Here is a 21,040-nt window from a genome sequence, read left to right as displayed (position 1 = left end):
CCTGTTAAAATGAATGGGGAACAGATATTTTGAGACAAAGGGATAAGATACATGCCCACCTTTGGTGCTTTGAGATGTATGGATGAAAAGTGCTATCCTATACAAGTGCAATGTATTTGATGCCTTAATAGCAGAGAGAGAGAGAGAGAGAGAGAGAGTGTGTGTGTATGTGTGTGTGTGTGTGTGTTGTGACAGACCCAGACCAGTGGGGTACAGGAGTCTGGTAGAGGGCAAATATACTGGTCACTGGATGAGTAGTTTTCTGTTCCCTGAGTGACCAGAGCAGGGGCTGCACTAGAGTAATCCAGGAACCTGCTAGAACCAGTTAAGGCAGGCAGGCTAATTAGGACACCTGGAGCCAATTAAGAAGAAGCTGCTAGAATCAATTAAGGCAGGCTAATCAAGGCACCTGGGTTTTAAAAGGAGCTCACTTCAGTTTGTGGTGCGAGTGTGAGGAGCTGGGAGCAAGAGGCGCAAGGAGTGAGAGGGTGTGGGTGTGCTGCTGGAGGACTGAGGAGCACAAGCGTTATCAGACACCAGGAGGAAGGTCCTGTGGTGAGAATAAGGAAGGTGTTTGGAGGAGGCCATGGGGAAGTAGTCCAGGGAGTTGTAGCTGTTACAGGAGGCACTATAGACAGCTGCAGTCCACAGGGCCCTGGGCTGGAACCCGGAATAGAGGGTGGGCCCGAGTTCCTGGGCTGTGGGTTCTTCCAGAGGGGAAGGTCTCTGGGCTGTTCCCCAACCCACATGGTGAATCTCTGAGGCAAGAAAATCCGCCAATAAGCGCAGGACCCACCAAGATAGAGGAGGAACTTTGTCACACTGGTGTAAGGAGTGGGATCTTGGGGTGCACAGCATGACGGAAGAAGGAGGGTGATTTAAAAAACAACAACAACAACAAAAACACAAAAAAAGGGAGAGGGTTTGTTTTTTTCTTTTTCACCACAATGGATGACTTAGTGCGGGCACTGATACAAGCTATGGCAGCCCAGCAGGAGGCTACCCGTGTCCAGGCAGCCGCCCAACAGGAGGCAGTGTGGCTGCAGCAAGAGGCTAATCGCCTGCTTATGGACCAGGCTGGTCAAGACTGAGCTATGTTGCAGGAACTGGTAAACCAGGTAAAGTCCCTTACAGAGCTGAATCGCGGCCATGATGGGACACGGCTCATATGGGCCAGCCATTGGCTGCAGAAAATGACACGGGAGGATGGTGTAGAGGCATACCTTCTGGCCTTTGAGAGGACAGCCCTATGGGAGGCCTGGCCTCGAGATCAGTGGTCTGGGATCCTTGCCCCATTCCTGTGTGGGGAGGCCCAGAAGGCCTACCATGATCTGCCTGAAGAGGCTGCGGCAGACTACCCCCATCTGAAAGCAGAGATCCTAGCCAGATCTGGGGTAACGACAGCACTGCGGGCCCAGCAGTATCACGATTGGAGGTACCAGGAAGACAAAACCCCGTGGTCCCAATTGTATGACCTCATCCATCTCGCACGAAAGTGGTTGCAAACAGAGTCCCGGAGTCCGGAAGAGATACTAGTGGTTCTGGTCATCGACCGATACATGAGGGGACTACCACCAGACCTTCGTGCCTGGGTAAGCCAGAACGAACCCTCCACCTATGACGAGGTTGTCGCCCTGGTAGAGAGGCGAAGGACAGCGAGGGAGCTGACCCGACCAGTTAAGGAAGAGGCACCCCGGGTTAAATTAGCAGCACCAAGCCCTAAAGTTCAGGTGACTGGGCCACCAGGAGGGTCCAGGTGGAAAAAAAGAGAGGCTGAAGGCCCATCAGAGGCCACAAAGAGTCGGAGCACTGAGGGAGAAGAGGATTGTGATGTTAGACTGCCCAAACCAAGAGACCGGGGAACGCCTAGGGCTCCATACAGATGTTATGCCTGCAGGGAGTGGGGACACGTAGCTTCACAGTGTCCCAATGCTGAGGAGCCTATGCAGTGTAACCTGGGGAACTGGGCAGATCCATGCTCCCTGATCCACCTTGTGGGGGTCTCACTAACCCCACATATGTATACCAGACCAGTGAAACTAAATGTGGTAGGGACCACGGCACTGGTTGATTTGGGGAGTGCTATCACGCTTATCTCAGGGAAGCTCATGAAGCGTAGTCAGCTGCTGCAGGTTAAATGTACGGGGATAACATGTGTCCATGGGACAGTTAGTTACTACCCCACCATCCCAGTAAAAATCGAGATCCAAGGGAACACTACTGAGGTAGCAGCAGGTGTAGTCCCTAAACTCCCATACCCGGTGCTCATAGGGAGGGACTTCCCAGGGTTTGGAAACTTACTCCCAGTAGGGGGATTGGAGAAAGATGGGGACCCTAAAATTGGTGAGGCATCCACAGCAGACTGTCAACCCCCAATCTTCTCTGAAATATCCCCAGATTTGTTCTCCACTCCCAGACAGGGTAGAAAGACAAAAAGGGAAAGAAGGGCAGCTAAGGCCTTGGGAACCCGAATACTGACCCAAAGCCAGAGGGTCGCTCTTGTAGGTAGGTGGACCCACGCAGCTGAAAACGAAGCCACGCAGGAGGGAGAAGCACCTGAGTCTGACCCCTACCCTAATGCTTCTGGACCAGTAGAGGCAACAGAGACTGGGCTCCTAGATCTTGGGCAGATTAGCCCCGGGAGAGGAAATTTTGGACGGGACCAGGCAGAAGACCCAAGGTATGACAACATTAGGAAGGAGGTGACTGAAATAGATGGGGTCCCCGTGGAAGGGAAAACCCAGGGACCAGGACCCTACTTCATAATGAAGAAGGATCTCTTATACCGGGTTGCACCAGTACAGGGGCAGAAGGTACAGCAGATCCTAGTACCTCAAAAACACCAGAACGCTGTATTAAGTCTTGCTCATAGTCATCTTTTTGGGGGGCATTTGGAGGTAGAGAAGACCCTGGCATGAGTCCTACGACTGTTCTTCTGGCCCGGAGTACATGAAGAAGTGCAGAGGTACTGTGCCTCCTGCCCGGAGTATCAGCGGCACAGTCCCCGTCCCCACTTGAGGGCACCTTTAGTACCCCTTCCCATCATAGAGGTCCCCTTCAAGCGAATAGCCATGGACCTAGTGGGACCCCTGGAGAAGACGGCTCAGGGCCACCAATATATACTTGTTGTTTTGGACAATGCTACTTGCTACCCAGAAGCCGTCCCCCTGCAGAACATGGCCTCTAAAACTATAGCCAAAGAGCTGGTGGGGATCTTTGCCCGAATGGGGCTACCGAAGGAGATATTAACCGACCAAGGAACCCCATTTATGTCAACGCTAATGAAGGACCTCTGTACACTGCTCCATATACATACCCTGAGAACTTCGGTCTACCATCCGCAGACTGATGGGTTGGTAGAAAGGTTTAACCAAACCCTCAAGGCTATGATAAGGAAGGTGGTAAGTCGGGACGGGAAGGATTGGGACACTTTACTACCCTACCTTATGTTCGCTATCTGGGAGGTACCTCAGGCCTCAACTGTGTCTTCCCCCTTTGAGTTATTATACAGGCGTCATCCCCGTGGCATACTAGATATCGCTAAAGAGACCTGGGAAGAGGAACCCAATGAGGAGAGAAATATAATAGAGCATGTAATGCAGATGCGAGACCGGATAGCCCGGGTTACCCCTATTGTACGGGAGCATTCGGAGAAGGCACAGGAGGCCCAGCAAACCCATTACAATCGCCAAGCAAAAGTGCGACAGTTCCAACCAGAGGATCGGGTTATGGTGTTGGTACCCACGGCAGAAAGCAAGCTTCTGGCCCAATGGCAGGGGCCCTGTGAGGTGGTTGAACCTGTGGGGGAAGTAACCTACAAGGTACGGCAGCCAGGACGCAGAAAACAAGAACAGATTTATCACGTTAACCTTCTGAAACCCTGGCATGCACAAGAGGCATGCACAACGGTCCAAAAAGACCTAACCCAGGAAAACAAGCCTTCCAAACAGGTGAGAGTGTCTCCCGATTTAACACCAGACCAGAAGAATGAGGTGTCTGAGATGATCTTCCGGAACCAAGATGTGTTCTCGACAAAACCGGGTCGAACAACCGAGACATATCACCACATCGTCACGAACCCTGGGGCCAGAGTAACAATGAGGTCCTATCGAGTGCCAGCGGCAAAAAGGGAGGAAATAAAAGCAGAAGTAAAAAAAATGCTGGAGTTGGGGATCATCAAAGAATCCTACAGTCAGTGGTCCAGTACAATCGTGCTGGTGCCCAAACCTGATGGCACCACAAGATTTTGCAACGACTTCCGGCGACTAAATGAAGTATCCCAGTTCGACGCGTACCCCATACCTCGCACTGATGAGCTAGCGGACTGTCTGGGTAATGCCCGGTACTTGACTACCCTAGACTTGACAAAGGGGTACTGGCAGATTCCCCTTGCAGAAGACGCAAAGGAAAAGACTGAGTTCTCTACACCAGAGGGTCTTTTTCAATATACTGTTCTCCCTTTTGGACTACATGGGGCCCCAGCTGCCTTCCAGCGCCTCATGGACAAGCTATTATGCCCGCATAACAGTTATGCTGCTGCCTACTTGGACGATGTGGTCATTCATACCCCAGACTGGGAAACCCACCTGGAGAAGGTGGAGGCAGTCCTCAATACCTTCAGGTGAGCTGGCCTTACAGCAAACCCTGCCAAGTGTGCTGTAGGGTTTACAGAGGCCAAATATCTTGGCTACATTGTGGGAAAAGGTCTGGTAAAACCCCAAGTGAACAAGTTAGAGGCCATCCAAAATTGGCCCTGACCAAGTCGCAAGAAACAAGTCCAGGCGTTCCTAGGTGTGGTGGGGTATTACCGACGATTTATCCCCCACTTTGCCACAAGGGCAAGCCCCCTGACAGACCTAGTGAAAGCCCGTGGACCTGATCTGGTGAGATGGCCTGATGCAGCAGAGAAAGCATTCACAGACCTACGGACTGCCCTCCGCAGTAACCCTGTACTGATAGCCCCTGATTTCACCAAGGAGTTCATCCTGCCAACGGATGCATCGGAAGTAGGGTTGGGGGCCGTTCTATCACAGATGGTCTGGGAGGAGGAACACCCAATTCTATACCTCAGTCGGAAACTCCTTCCAAGGGAACAAAAATATGCAGTGGTGGAGAGAGAATGCCTCGCTGTAAAATGGGTCATGGAAACATTGCGCTACTACCTGCTTGGGCGCAGATTTGTCCTCGTGACTGACCATGCCCCTCTTCAATGGATGCAGCGGAACAAGGAGAAGAACACAAGGGTGACCAGATGGTTCTTATCCCTCCAACCTTTCCAGTTCCGTGTGCAACACAGAGCAGGGAGCCGTCATGGCAACGCCGTTGGCTTGTCACGTGTGCACTGTCTGGTGTCCCAAGCTGCCCAACCCCTTGGCGTTGAGCAGGGGGGAGGGATATGTGACAGACCCAGACCAGTGGGGTACAGGAGTCTGGTAGAGGGCAAATATACTGGTCTCTGGATGAGTAGTTTTCTGTTCCCTGAGTGACCAGAGCAGGGGCTGCACTAGAGTAATCCAGGAACCTGCTAGAACCAGTGAAGGCAGGCAGGCTAATTAGGACACCTGGAGCCAATTAAGAAGAAGCTGCTAGAATCAATTAAGGCAGGCTAATCAGGGCACCTGGGTTTTAAAAGGAGCTCACTTCAGTTTGTGGTGCGAGTGTGAGGAGCTGGGAGCAAGAGGCGCAAGGAGTGAGAGGGTGTGCTGCTGGAGGACTGAGGAGCACAAGCGTTATTAGACACCAGGAGGAAGGCCCTGTGGTAAGAATAAGGAAGGTGTTTGGAGGAGGCCATGGGGAAGTAGTCCAGGGAGTTGTAGCTGTTACAGGAGGCACTATAGACAGCTGCAGTCCACAGGGCCCTGGGCTGGAACCTGGAGTAGCGGGTAGGCCTGGGTTCCCCCCAAACCTCCTAATTGACCTGGACTGTGGGTTCTTCCAGAGGGGAAGGTCTCTGGGCTGTTCCCCAACCCACATGGTGAATCTCTGAGGCAAGAAAATCTGCCAATAAGCGCAGGACCCACCAAGATAGAGGAGGAACTGTGTGTGTGTGTGTGTGTGTGTGTGTGTGTGTGTGTGTGTGTGTGTGTGTGAGAGAGAGAGAGAGAGACACACACACAGACAGACTGTGGTAAGCTGATGAATGACTGTTATAAAGATGATTCAATTTTCTCGTTTCAGGATCCATTTTACTTTTGTCAGAACTAATGTATTTTGCCATAAAGCACTGTCATTAATGCAATAGGACTTTGTATTCCCATAAATGTCTCCTGCTCATGTATAAATGCACAGATAAATAATATGCTCATATTTAGCTAGTCGCAATATTCTTAGACCAAACATTTGTCCTTTGTTCTTGCTACCATGCAAAGTATGTTTGGCTTTTAATATCTGCTTGGATTTTTTCTTTATTAGAGAATCCAAGATAGTGGCAATAATTGGGTCCATTCTGGCAGTTCTAGACTATTCAAAGTCTTTTGGAAGTTTTTTTAAATGTGAAACAAAGGGTGTGAACAGAGATGTACTGAAGCCTCAAAATTCAAATCCAGGTTTCAAACAATCCAAAATTCAGGGTTTGGGATTAGGTCATTATAGAGAGAGAAGCCATTTACAAAATTCTGATCTGGGCTCTTATTTCAAACACCTGCAAAGTGTGGGAAGTTCAGCCCCAGAGTTTTGCTTTGGGCCCCACACACAACTACACTCCTTAAGGTTCAGTACAATTTACAAGGAAAAGTCCTTGTCTCACAGAAGGAGTCCAATATTGTTGACGTCACCAGGCATTACCATCACCCTAGGTGACTCAGGAGGGTGGAAAATCACAAGTGTCAATGAAGCCTTCCTGCACTAGGCCTGAACCAAACTCCTTCCATGTTTAAACTCTAATTGACCTCAAAAGCCAGGCGCAAGTGGAATGTGTAAGCAGCTTGCTATCAGTGGTAACCCCCCCTTACCAGTACCAAGCGGTAATAATGAGGCCTGTATACCACTGGCTGAAGGAGAGATAGTAAATCAAAGGAAGGGGACAAGATAGTAATTCAAGGAGACTTACTAACGAGCTGAATTTATAGCTGCCAACCTAATCTAACTGCTTAAATGTAATCGCTATTTGCCTAGTAATTGTTACCAGGGATGGGAGGGGTAGAGAGAGAGGGGAATGGGTGGGGGGGTGGGAAGGGGAGGGGTAGTGGGGGAGGGGGATGAGGCTTGACTGCAAAATGTATAAAAGAAGAAAAGCTGTTCGTGTTAACGTGCTTGATTTGAGACGTGCCAGTCTCCTTGCACCGCTTTGAGATCTCAAATAAACTTTGCTTGCTTCTCCACCTGGTGTGTTCATTGACGCGAAGCACACCGGGCAACGAACCCACTGTTGCTGTCCTCGAGCAAAGCTGTGCTGGCAACAATATGGAAGCCATGAACTGGTGATTCCTATCTCCCATAAGGAAGGCCATATGGGTAGGGTACAGGACTGGGAATCAAGAGTCCTGGTTTCTGTCCCCAGTTCTGCCAGTGATGTACTGTATGATCTTTACCAAGTCACTCAACCTCTCAGTCTTTCAGTGTTCCCCATTGTAAAAGGAGAATAAATATGCTTACTCATCTTTGTAAAACACTAAGATGCAAAGTGTTTTTATATATATATATATATATATATATATATTCCAGTTATTACTGCTATGCTAGATATTGAAACTGGAAACTAGCACTTTCTTGAAATGCAGTGCTTCTAGATGTTTTTATTGGCTGAATTATTAGCTGCAATGAATTTTGGCATTTTCCTTCAAATAAATAATTTGTAAAGAAGTGTTTTCATTATTCCACAAGTTTAAATAACTTCCTGAGAGGCAGTTGGCTGAGAGGGTATTTTTAGACATTCATTCACCTGTACTTTTAGGAACAGGTGATATTATGATTTGCCATATATTGTACTCTCTAGAGAAAATCCATTTTTTTTTTAATATCGGAATAACCATCACCTTTCCAGCAAACTGCCTCTCAGGAATTTCCTTGGGTGACATTTAACTAACTCAACATCCTTTTTCTGCCATTTAGATTTGAAATATGGAAATGATGCTGAAAACTGATGTTTGTCATTATGCCAGCTCAAGACTATCATAATTACAATGGAGTCACTAACCATCTGTTAGGAGCTAAACCTGCTGCTGCTCCAGTCAGTATGTAGCTTACCAAGACAATTCAGCAAAGGGGAAGGGCGGAAGAGAAGATTTGTTTGAGCTGAGCCTTTAGCATACAAAGTTTGGTTCAATTAAAGGTGAAATTCAAAGTCAGTTCTTATGTTCTCCAAACCGATTGGCTCCTCAGAGTGAATGATTCCAACAGCCTCAAACGGAGAGGGCAAGGATTGGGCTGCGAGCAGGAGCTACCCTGCCACCCCTTGCAATGGTGCCTACAGATCAGGGTTGAGGCACATTGGTAGGGCAGGGGTGGCGTGGGAGTGCTTACATTGCCATTGCCAGGCCTGTACCTGGTCAATGGATTGTGTATTTCACTGTCCCAGGCTATCAATCAACACCACTGAGTTCACCAGGCATTTGGTTTAACCTATTGTTCTTCTGATGGCCTCATCCATTCTGTATTTCTAGTCACTGTCAAGCCTTAATCTTTGGCTTTTTTAGGTATTTCTTCTCAAGAACCCCAATGTCCCTTTACCCACAGTTCTTTTTGCAGAATGCACTGTAATACATTTTTCTGCACTGTATCTCTTAGGCTTGTCCACATCTCCAGGACATCTGCAAGACCTTGAGTTTGGATCATCAGCACAAAAGGAAGGATAGTCTTGGGGTGATGGCTTTAAACTGGGACTCAGGCACAGTGGGTTCAGTTCCCAGTCCTGACACTGACTTCCCCCGAGACCATGGGCACCTCATCTAAGACTTGTCCTGAAGACAAGCACAGACTTTAATGTGCCTTGAATCTGGCTCTAAGTGCCTTAAATCCCCATGTATAAAATGGGAATGATGAGACTTCTTTTATCCCACCCTTTTATGTGCCTGGCCTATTGAGAGTGTACACTGTTTGGAACAAGGACTATTTTTTGCTACAAGAACATGCAGCACCTAGCATGGTCCATGATTTTTTTTGTACCAAGCATATTGTTGGTACTTGAGGAATAATCTGTGTGTATTAATATATCTGAATTCACTATACTAGTTAATAGAGGCAGAGTGGTCCAGTGATTGGAGCATGTGACTGTGAGTCAAGAATTCCTGGATTCTATTTCCATCTCCGACTCTGGTATTACCTTTGGCAAGTCACTTAAGGTTTCGGTACCCCAGTTTGCCTTTCAGCTTTTGGTACCATTGGTATAATAATACCTACCACAGGGGTTTTGTGACACTAAATGAACAAATGGTTGTAATGCACTTTGAGACACTCATAGAAAGGTGCTGAAGAAGTGGAAAGAATTTATATTTACAGTTCATCTAAAAACTATTTTCTAAGTGTGACTTTCACTGCTTAGAATCCTCTCTTTGTCATGGGTGTATGGCACATTACTATGAGATTAAGAACAATGTGAGACCAAAAGAAAGCAGAGAGGCCTCAAACTTTGCTTCTTAGTAACACTTTCATCTCACTTGCAAACTATTTTGTTTTGTTTTTCAGATGAAGATTCTGATTCTTACTCTCCTCATTATTCCTATTCTGAAGATAGTAAGTAACATTTCATGTGCAACTTTATGGACATGAATTAACAGTAAGCATCACTCATCTTGGCCTCCTATGAAATTTACCAAGATTTTTTGTATATGCCTTTTTGCAGCAAGAACCCAGCCCTCAGTGCCCCGGTCCAAGAGTGAGATGGACAACATTGACCCTGACAAGGTTGTTAAGAGATCTGCTACTCTGCCACTTCCAACTCGTACTTCATCACTGAAATCCAGCCCAGAAAGGTAATCTGAACTAAGGGAGAACCTCACAAGTTCTCATTAGGGAGGGGACTCCGATGCAAAGCTTGGACCCGGATTTGGAGCTGAACTTTCCCAGAGTCCAGGGCAGTTTGGATCTGGAGTATAGCAAGGAGTTTTGCTATTCCTCTGATAGGTATCGAAACCTTAATGTGTTCCTTCACCATCCCAACCTACCCCCTCTGTTTGTCTGTCTCATCCATCTATTGCATCCATGTCTTTTCATATAGCTCAGGCCCTCTCTGGGGCAGGAACTGTTTCCTTTGGTACATGTCTGTACAATGCCTAGCACAGCAAGTCCTGATCCTTGATTGTGGTTCCTAGGCACTGCACCATAATATAAATATTAATAAGTATCCAAAGTGTCTCTAAACCTCCTGGGTTTACAGAACTGAGCTGGAAGTCTCCTGAAAAAAAGGCCCTTCTAGAGCCAGTCTGGACTTGGAAATCCAGAGACATGTGAAAATGAAAGTAAAGGGTGGTATGGTCTAGCAGACAGGACCTGGAATGCTGGATGTGCATTCTATTCCTGGCTCTGCTGTGGGACCTTAGGCAAGTCCCTTCAACTCTTGTGCCTGTTACCTCTCTAGTCCTTCGTGTGTCTTGTCTAAATTGTAAGCTCTCTGGGTCAAGGACTATCTCTTACTATTTATTTATGCAGCGCCTAGCACCCTGGGGCCTCTGAAGCTTGCACATCATCATCATTGTGGGGAGCAAGGGTTTGGATTTATTTCAGGACTTGGCAAAGTTTGTTTGGGAAATAGGTCTTGCTGAATCTCAATCAGCTAATCTGCCCTGGAAGCCCAGTTCAACTCACTGTGAAGTCAATGGGAGTTTCGAATCCTAGTTAGCATCAGATACTGTTTTCACTCCTGCTTTTTAACCCTGCGTTTAGAAGCTTATTGTAATAATAACTAATGCATTTACTGAACAGAGGATGGGGAGAAAGCAAAATAGGCTATGAATATTTTATGCAATGATTAATTCAACCAGCTCTTAAAACCCTCTGCTCCCACTTCCTCACAGTGGTTTGCACTGGCTTCAAATGAGCAGTTCCATAGTCAGTTTGCTAACATAGAGAGCATCTAAGGCCACATGACTAGAGGATGATGTTCTCCCAGCATAGCAATTAAAGAGGAAGTACTGTAGCTTCCTGGTAAAAACACCAGAACTTAGCTGGGGAGAACATTTCCTAGGATTGCTAAAACAATCAGGTCTGTTCTACACTGTGGAAATTAGACTGGTTGAAGCCCCTAGAATATTTATAAAACACTCTACAAATGGTCTAATAACTGGCTAGAACAAGCAACCTTTTACCAGCAGGTTTAGTTCTGGATAATGCTTAACCAGTCCAGTGTGAACCATGGGAGTACCAGTAGAGATCCACACAAACTGAAATGGTTCAATTGAGTCCTCCCTTTACTGTCTCAGCACACTGGTGGCCTTGCAAAACCTGCCAGAATGCACTACTTCTGGGAATTGTGGGATAGGTTCCCAGAGTGCATTGCAACTGAGATGGTCTGGGCAGTGCTACTGTGGATGTTACTCAGAACTTAAACCATTTCAGGTGGCTAGTGTTGTCTGAACCATTTGTACTTACAAGCCAGGTCAGTACAACCAGATCAGATCTCTAGTACAGATGAGCCCTTAGAACCTCCCAGCAGAAGAAAGATGGGCCCACGTCACAGACTTCAGCCCCAGTTCCATCTTTTCCCAAAATTCAGGCAGAGTGTGGGGGGATGTTCTAGTCTCAGAGGCTGACTTAAGAGTTAGAGCCTAGATTCAGTTCAAAGTCGGGGGGGGGAGTGGGAGGGTGTTGGAATTCTGCAGGCCTATCTCTAAGGCTACATCTACACTACAGAGGGGGGTCGATTTTAAGATACGCAAATTCAGCTACGCGAATAGCGTAGCTGAATTCGACGTATCGCAGCCGACTTACCCCGCCGTAGGGACGGCGGCAAAATCGACCTCTGCGGCTTCCCGTCGACGGCGCTTACTCCCACCTCCGCTGGTGGAGTAAGAGTGTCGATTCGGGGATTGATTGTTGCGTCCCAACGGGACGCGATAAATCGATCCCCGAGAGGTCGATTTCTACCCGCCAATTCAGGCAGGTAGTGTAGATCCAGCCTTAGGTACTTCCAGTAAGGAAAGAGGCGTAAGTTTGGCAATTCATGGAAAAGAATTGCAAGAAACCTTTACTGTCCTTTCAAGTGATTTTTAGCAGCTGACCCATATACACAAATTTAATTCTGGTTGCTATTAAAAAAATAATACCAATAATAAAAAACAATACCCAAACCCATCTGACCTATTCCTTTTGCAGCAAGTTTCCTGCTTTAGGCTATGTTTACACTACTCAGCTTTTAGAGACACAGCTGTACTGCTAAAAGGCATGCAGTGTAGCTGCTGTTTGTCAACAGGAGAGAGCTCTCCTGTTGACAAAAAACGTCCACACCCAACGAGCAACCTTAGCTTTATCTGCAGTAGCTGTTCACACCGGTGCTTTTTGTTAACAAAACTTTTCTCTTTTGTGTGTGTGTGGGGGGGGGGGGAGGGGGGAACACCTCTGAATGACAAAACTTTTGTCATTCAGTTACCAGTGAAGAGAGAGCCACAGATTAACTGGGGAAGGAGCTTGTCCAAAGAATACACTCATTTTCATGGCAATAGCAGAGTTCTGGGCTAATTAGCCTCTCTTTCCTCAGAAATGATTGGGAACCCCCAGACAAGAAGGTGGATACCAGAAAATATCGGGCAGAGCCAAAGAGCATTTACGACTACCAGCCAGGAAAGTCCTCTGTTTTGGACAATGAAAAGATGGTAATGTTCCTTTTATCCTGCTCCGTGACTTGGGCCTGTGATTACAATATGCTCCACAAGCGCTTGTATATTTCCATTCAGATAGGTTTCCTTACACTTATGTCTCCTACGTTATGCCATTCCCATATATTTTGTTTTGCAAATGTTTGAGTAACTTCTTAAAGTTACTCCACTAAAGGCAGATCCTGGGGAGCTGAGAGGGGCCTTTCCTTGTGGACGTGTTGTTTTCTGTGTTAAGTATGGCTCACTAACCCTAGTTTGTAATCTGTGTTTGACTTCATGGCCTGTCTCTGGTTTGCAAGCTGTGCTTATTTCTAATGCACAGCAATAGTTTATTCCATAGCGTTTGAGGCAGCAGGCCGACTAGTGTTCAAAGTTTTGTGTTCTTCTGAGGTCAGCAGCTTTAAAGAAGTTAACAGTAAGTTTCATGCTGTTAGTGTAATCATGGAAGGGCTAAAAAATATGGCGGTGTTTTTTATTAAGTGAATATTTTGGTACCTAAAGTAGTGATTGTTCTTCAAGGGGTATTTGGTTGAAAGGCACAGTTTAAAGTGCTGATTGTTTGTGAGACTTACAATATAAGTCTGGGGCCATGTTTTCATTAATGCTTTGGAGCAGGATTGAGGAGCTGTACAGAGCAAACAGTCCCTTTTACTTTAAGATACAGTTGTGACAGGCAATTTAAAAGCAACAGAAATATGTGGCTAAACTATTGAATAATATGTCTGACTCAGGCTTTTTTCCCTGTTCAATATTTGCTTTCAAGTAACATAAGGCCCATTATTTTATCCTGGGACTAATTCTCCTTTCACACCAGTGTAACACCATCAATTTAAATGAAGTTACTCTTGGTCCAGGCCCAATCCAATGCCTGTTGAAATCAGTGGCATCCTTGCCTTGACTTCAATGGGCATTGGACGCAGTACACTGATGTAAGTGAGAGGCAAATCAGGCCCCTAGTTTGGGTGTAATAGGAAGGGTCATTCCTGCCGTTCTGGTTGGAGTAAGACCCACTTGATTTGAACAGGAATTTTGGCTAAGGACTGTTACCAAAATATTGGGTTTGCCTAGCTGAGAGCCAATAACAGCCAGACAGGGATAAAGAAGAGAGTGCTTTATTTTGCAGAAGAAAGGAGAGCTTTGCACTTTAGTACAAAAAGTTTAACTTATAGAAAAAATAAAGATTTTTTTTATACACACTTAGATTCAGATTTTGGTTGTGTTAACATTTGATTGGTGGTTGCCAGACCCTGCACTTCTGCTATTTGGTTAGTGAAAACCGGTTTGGGACCAGTTTTAACTACCTTAAGGCAGAGAAGGGAAGACAGTTTAAAAGTTTAGGCTGCTGTGTACGTGAGGTGCCTGTTTTTTTTTTAATGGCCGCTGGCTGCCATAAAGGCTGCTAGCTGTGATTTAAAGCCTGATTCATCAAAGCACTTAAGCCCATGCTTAAATCCCACTCGAGTTAATGGGACTGTTCACATGCTTAAAATTAAGCATGTGCTTAAATACGTTGCCGAATCAGAGTCTAAAAACCAGAAGAGGGACAATCAGCAAAGCAGCTGGAAAGACTCCTGCACAGTTAAGTAAAGAGTAAGGTGAGTTCTGAGAGTGACACTCCTGACCATTTTTCATTTTTTACCAGCTGTCATTTCAAACCAAAGATCACAGAGAACAGGTGCTGAAACATAAAATGGAACTGAAGTGCCTGTTGTTTGATTGTGCTCTGTGTCAGAATCCTTTTTCCCTAGCATGTCTAAATATGATAGTGATATTTAGACCTTGTTTTGTGGTGTTGAGGGAAACCTAAAAACCAGTAGAAAGGTTATCTGAAGATAATTTGCAGTCTATTAATAGATTGCAATTGCTATGCCATATTCAAAGCAGTAGCTACTAGGGGCCTGATCCAAATCTCTTGCCATCAATTAAAAGATTCCCACTGATTTCAGTGGCCTTTTGATCAGTTCCACTGTAAATTTTACTATGCAACAAGCTCAAGCTTTTTGGGAGTCAATACGTAATGTATAGAGACATTGCATCTATTTGGCCTGCAGTTAATGGCAGTACCTTTCTCCAGTCCCTTGTGGTTTAACTAGGCTTACTCTAGACCCTTGGGAATTAACCTCTTTTTGTGGTGACTTCACCAGGTGACACAAAAAGTTTAACCATTTAACTTTCAGATGCAAGTGTTTCCCTTTCTCCCTCCCACCATGGGGTCAGATAGTCTCATGGGGGCTTGTTTTGGGTAGCAGCCAGCTTAGGACAGGAGATAATAAAATGGGAAGCATAAGAAGAGTAAGCACAAAGGGGTGGCACTAAACTGTGAAGAATTGCTTGGTTTTTGGCTATTGTGATTGGCACAGAGGGCTGAGGGCCAGGCATGCCTTAGTTTTGGCCCTAGCCTTGGCAGAACTCTCTCTTTGGCCATATCCCGTTAGGATAAATCAGATTCTCTACTTTCTAAGGTTTTCTCCACCAGGACTCAGATTGTGGAAGTGCATCCGACAATCCCCTTCTGTGAAAAGAGCCCTGGGCAGAGCCATCCAGTGGTCTGAGAACAGCACTGGGAGCTAGAAACTCCTGAGTTTTAAATCCATCTCTGACTTAAAATTCTTCTGTGGCGTTGGGCAAGTCACTTCATGACTCTTCCTCACTTTTCCCACCCCTGTAAACTGGGGGTGATAATACTTACTCACCTACTGTACACCACAGAGGCCCTGTAATAGGTAAAGGGTCAAAGTCAGCCTTGGCATACATGTCCACAACTCCTGACTGACTCACTTTAGCGGAAGCTGGATCCACTTATGGAAGGGCGGAATTTGGTTCATTGATTTTTAAAGTCCTTTGAAGATGCCTACAGGTGAAATTTGTCTAAGTGCTCAGTATTACAGTGGGCAAAATTATTTGCATCTCTCTTCACTGAGTTATTGTATAAACACCTTAATTTCGGGGCAGGATTCTGGACTGCACCTCAGTAGACACACTGCAGAGAAGGTATAGCCCAGGAGGAGTGAGGGACCAGGGTGGCTTTATGCCAACTTTTTGCCTTTCAGATTTTTAGCTGCTGAGGGAGCTGAAATGGCCACCAGTGTAAGCCACCTCGGGGCTGCTCTAACTTATGGAAGCCTCCCCAGTGTTGCCTACAGCATGCGCAGCAGTCCAGAGTCACTTGTAGTATTCAGTGTCATGGAAAAACTCCCTTCTGCAGTCTGACTCTGACACATCTCCTGCACTAGAACTAGTGGGTGGAGTGGATAGCACTGGGCTACTTATATTGACTCCTGTGGATGGCCCCTATACACCACAACTGAAGCATGTATAAGCTGAGGTGTGGGCCTCCATGTCCTGCTGCAATTACTATACATTTATAATACACTTAGGTCCACTTAAATTAAAGGCTAGTTCCATTTAAATCAAATTTAACCAGATCTATCTTTGTAATCTAGAGCACTGGATTTGTTCTCTCATGTCACCAAAAGTATAGTTACACAACTTTAAGTTGTTTTGTTAAAATAGATTTTAGGTATGAAAGGGAGCTTTCTTTTCAGCTGTGCTGTTACCTGTCCTGTCTGGTTTTTCCTTCATTCTGGTTTTGTCCGATTCTCTAACATTTATTTGTGAATAAGCAAAGTATATTGTCTTCCTATTCATCCCCTTTGAGAACTTTCAGAAGTGTGCTCTCTCTAATTGTGTCCTCTTCGATTTAGAATGCCACCTCTCAGTCTGTTTGCTGTGTATGGACCACAGTTTCTCGCATATCCACATGCTGTTAAAGATGCAGTATATTTAATGCTGATCTGGGGCTCAACAATAGATAATTTGCGTTTTTCAATCTTATTTATTTATTCAAAATGAAAATTCAAAAAAAATTATAGGCTTAACCTTGAATCTGAGAGAGCTTTTAACAGTAGGAGCAAAGGACTGTAAATTAGAAATCCCGAGGTCCTTTCCTAGCTCTTCCACTGACTTGCTGTGTGATCTTGAGCAAATCACTTAACCACTATCTGCCTCAGTTTCCCCATCTAAAAATTGAACTAATACTCTCCCAGGGGTGCTGTAAGGTTTAATAAATGGCTGTGAAACATTCAGAGATCCTTGAATGGAAGGTATTGTAGAAGTACTAAATTATTAGGCTAACTATCCGCATTATTCAATTGAAAACATTGAGACTGCATCTCTAACAGTCCCTTTCCTATGTATTCTTTGCATAATGTTATCCTTCTCTTTCTTCCATTTCCCTATCACCAACTCCTTTAGACTCGGGATATAAGCCCAGAAGAGATAGATTTAAAGAATGAACCTTGGTATAAATTCTTTTCGGAATTGGAGTTTGGGAAACCGGTAAGTTTGCTAGCTGCAATGATTGATAAAGTCAACCTGCATTTTGTAATGATGCTGTTGCAACTCTACTCTAGATCCTAGATACTCAATGAGACAGCCCTTCCAGATTGAAACATGACAGTTCATAACTGAGCCTTGGCACTGACATATACAAGTAGTTCAGTGACCATTTAAAACATTTTAAAGATATAATATTTGACCTTCAACTTCACAGGAAAATATGCCAACTAGTGAGGCAATATCACTTTCATGTGTCAGAGTTCAGCTTGAGGTTTTACTTGTTAAAGATAGCAAAGATTGTTCTCATTCATTTATTTGTCCCCTTTTCCATACTCTCGTTCCCTCCTCCTCCTCACAAGATCTAGGATGGCTGCTACTTAACCTCTTAAATAACTTTAAGTCAATGAGAGTCACTGTCATATTATAGCCCTGGGTCCTTCGTCTGTGCTCAGAAAGTACCAGCTGTCTATAAACTGATCTTGACCCTGTTCCCTGCTCTTTGCCTTCTTCATGCAACCTGTTCTCTGCCAAATATGTTGCAGTGGTTTGCATCAAGGATCCCAGGGTTGTTCCCAGAAACAATCCCCTCCAAAGAGTCAAAGCAAGAAAATCATATTTTTATTTCCAATCCAGCCGCATAGCCTGGATTTTGCAGCTATAAGAATGATTAAATGAATCCTAATTATCCAATAAGGACAGGTGCTTTTTGGTGGAGGGATGTGTTGATTGTCTGGGCCATTTAAAATTTTTATCCCTGTGTTCTTAAGAACTTCTTTAGTCTTACTGCCTGATTCTTATATCGTTTATTGCTGTTTTTCCACTAGTGCAATTGCTTTGACTTCAGTGAAGTTATTCCTGATACTCTCTGCTATCACTGAGAGCAGAATCCAAGCCCACAGCTCCTCCCGTATACTGTACAAGTTTCAGTAACTTAAATCTCATAAGCCTCTTCCAGCAATTACAATTTATGGGCTCAGTCCTGTGCTCCTCATGCAGCCCCTTTAACTTCGTTACAAGATCAGGGAGAGACATGATTCATTGAACATGTCATAGGAGGAGTGTTCTTTTGGGGCTTGAGCAGAACTCTTGGGATCTCGCCCCTCCCTCTATGTCCTTGGGCCAAGTCACTCTCTGCCTATCCAATAATACTCACCTACTCTGCTAAGATACAAGTGAGATTTGAGAAATGTTTATAAAGCATTTTAATGGGGGGAGGGATAGCTCAGTGGTTTGAGCATTGGCCTGCTAAACCCAGGGTTGTGAGGTCAGTCCTTGATGGGGCCACTTAGGGATCTGGGGCAAAATCAGTACTTGGTCCTGCTAGTGAAGGCAGGGGGCTGGACTTGATGACCTTTCAAGGTCCCTTCCAGTTCTAGGAGATGGGATATCTCCAAAAAAAAGACCATTGCATAGATAGTGCTGAGGAAGTGCAGCATGTAGTTCTAAGTTAGTACAGTAACTTCATATCCCATTATACGCTGCTGCACCAGAACAAGGGACATTTTATACTTATCTAGCACCGTGCACATTGCACTTCTCCCAAGCCAGAACCATGGCAGCTCACTTCCTCATGCCTTGCACTTTATGGTGGAATTTTCCAAAGTGCTCAACGTTGGCCTCTCTGTGCTCCCATTGATGTCACTGGTAGAACAACCATTGCCTTCAGTGGGAGCAGAGGTAGACTAATGCTGAGCACTTTGGAAAATCCCATCCTGTGCCTGTATTGCAGTGTGTACATATAGTAAAACAAACACACCCACTCACTGTGTATTTATCTAAGGCACAATTCTGCCCTGACCCATTCCCCCACTGCACTCGTTGGCTTCAACGGTGAATTGCACACAAGCATCTGAAGACATGGATATATTTTAGCTTTAGACTTGTTGCCATTATGATTTAAAGAAGGCACCAGTGATAGTAGTGAAGCCTTCAGGACACACGTCCTTGCTTTCCACAAGGCTGTGAGGAGCCTGTCTCTGCCTACAGATGCTGGTAGCAGACCCTTGGCTATACAAACAATACGGCCTTTAGGGCAGCAGTGGGGAACCTTTTTTCTATCAGGTGCCATTGACTCACAGAAAAAATCAGTCATGGGCCACACACAGCCCCACAAGGGTGGGGGCGGAGGTTCGGGGCTTCCCTCCGCAGCAGGATGAGCTAGCACTCGTGGCTCCGAGGTTCAGGGCTTCCCTGATAGCCCCTGCTCCTAGGGGTCCCTGCTCCTAGGGGCCGCAGGGACATGCCAGTCGCTTCTGGGAGCTGCACAGAGCCGACCGGACTTTTAACAGCTTGGCAACCCTAACTTCCCCCCACAGCAGCGGGGAGGGGACGCCGAGGCTCTGGGCTTCCAGCCTGCAGCATGGAGACTTACTGCAGGCCGGATGAAATGAAGCAGTAGACCGGATCCGGCCCACGGGCCATAGGCTACCCACCCCTGCTTTAGGGCATACTGCATATTTGTCCTCTCTTCAGTCACATTCCTTAAAATTGGCTTAAATCAATGCTTAATATCTAAAACCTTGCTCAAAGCAGCAGAAATGGGAGGGGATGTTTCTCCAACATTCGTATTTGTGTCTTTAGTCATGCAGCCATGTCCTCTCCACCTGCTCAGCCTCCGAGAGGGGATTCCCAGACTAAAATAGTGTTCCAAGCAGAAACATATGTTGTTCTTCAAATGCTTGTTCAAGTCCATTCCATGTCATGTCATGTCAGTGCGTGGTATCCATAGGACCGGTCCTATCGCCCCCTCGTGGCCCACACTCATATGCCAGTATAAGGGGTGCTGCTGGCCCCTCGCCGTCTCCGTTCCTCCTTACCGCCCGTGATGGTTGGACCAGTGTTCTCTTGCTTTGGCAAACCTTCTCCAGTGGTTTACTGAACTCTTCTTTGTAAATAGTTAGTGTTAGTTAATAGGTGTTAGTTCTTGTTAGTTTGTTAGGCCCCTTAAGGAACATTGTTCCCGGAACAGGGTACGCCCCAGTCCCCAGACTTCAAACCATGTGCCGCCTATGCTAAGCCCATGCCAGAGAGCTATCCCCACTCCAGTTGCCTAAAGTGCCTGGGAGAGGCTCACATCAGAGATCAGTGCAGCATCTGCTGGGGCTTCAGGCTGCACCCTCAAAAGGACAGGGACATCAGGTTGAAAGCCCTGCTGATGGAAGCCACACTTAGACTGGCCTCCAAGCTGAGTTGGTTGGACTCAGCAGCGAGCACGGTTGCCTCAGTGCGTAGTGCTTCTCCGGCACGGTGTGCCCCTCGACATCGTTCAACATCCCCAGCGCAGAGGAAGCGGCACAAGAAATGCACAGAGAGAGGGTGCTCTCTGGTGTCCAAGGGGGACCAGAGAGACTTGGGGAGTGAGGTGTGACCTGCACTGGGCCACTTGCCATCCCGACAGACCATCTGCAAATCCAGCCCCCCAACCTGTGACCTACCTCAAACGCCCTTACATGGGATGAACTATCATGGAATCATAGAATCATAGAAGATTAGGGTTGGAAGAGAACTCAGAGTTGGTCATCTACTCCAACCCCTGCTCAAAGCAGGACCAACTAAATCATCCCAGCCAGGACTTTGTCAAGCCGGGCCTTAAAAACCTCTAAGAATGCAGATTCCACCAGGTCCCACGGTAACCCATTCCAGTGCTTCACCATCCTCCTAGTGAAATAGTTTTTCCTAATATCCAACCTAGACCTCCCCCACTGCAACTTGAGACCATTGCTCATTGTTCTGTCACCTGCCACCAATGAGAACAGCCGAGCTCCATCCTCTTTGGAACCCCCCCTTCAGGTAATTGAAGGCTGCTATCAAATCCCCCCTCACTCTTCTCTTCTGCAGACTAAATAAGCCCAGTTCCCTCAGCCTCGCCTCATAAATCATGTGCCCCAGCCCCCTGATCATTTTCATTGTCCTCTGCTGAACTGTCTCCAATTTGACCACATCCTTTCTGTAGTGGG

The 21,040-nt window shown here is 46.2% G+C and overlaps 1 protein-coding gene across 50 annotated transcripts in view; it reads left to right on the top strand.

Moving 5' to 3' along the window:
* SORBS1 (sorbin and SH3 domain containing 1) overlaps window positions 1-21,040 on the top strand; it is a 291,557-nt gene that overhangs the window by 216,199 nt on the left and 54,318 nt on the right. For 37 of the 50 annotated variants that reach the window (XM_065553231.1, XM_065553227.1, XM_065553237.1 and 34 more), the window contains 4 exons: window positions 9,622-9,669; window positions 9,779-9,908; window positions 12,629-12,743; window positions 17,001-17,084. In XM_065553231.1, coding sequence (XP_065409303.1) covers window positions 9,622-9,669; window positions 9,779-9,908; window positions 12,629-12,743; window positions 17,001-17,084 — 377 coding nt within the window. The remainder of the gene's footprint in view (window positions 1-9,621; window positions 9,670-9,778; window positions 9,909-12,628; window positions 12,744-17,000; window positions 17,085-21,040) is intronic. The other 13 variants (XM_065553261.1, XM_065553255.1, XM_065553245.1 and 10 more) reach the window with 1 other exon arrangement.

Source organism: Chrysemys picta, chromosome 7 (genome assembly GCF_011386835.1).
Source record: "Chrysemys picta bellii isolate R12L10 chromosome 7, ASM1138683v2, whole genome shotgun sequence".
NCBI classification, from domain to species: Eukaryota; Metazoa; Chordata; order Testudines; family Emydidae; genus Chrysemys; species Chrysemys picta.
The sequence above is the reverse complement of the archived record's forward strand: the minus strand, read 5'-3'. Positions and strand labels throughout refer to the sequence as shown.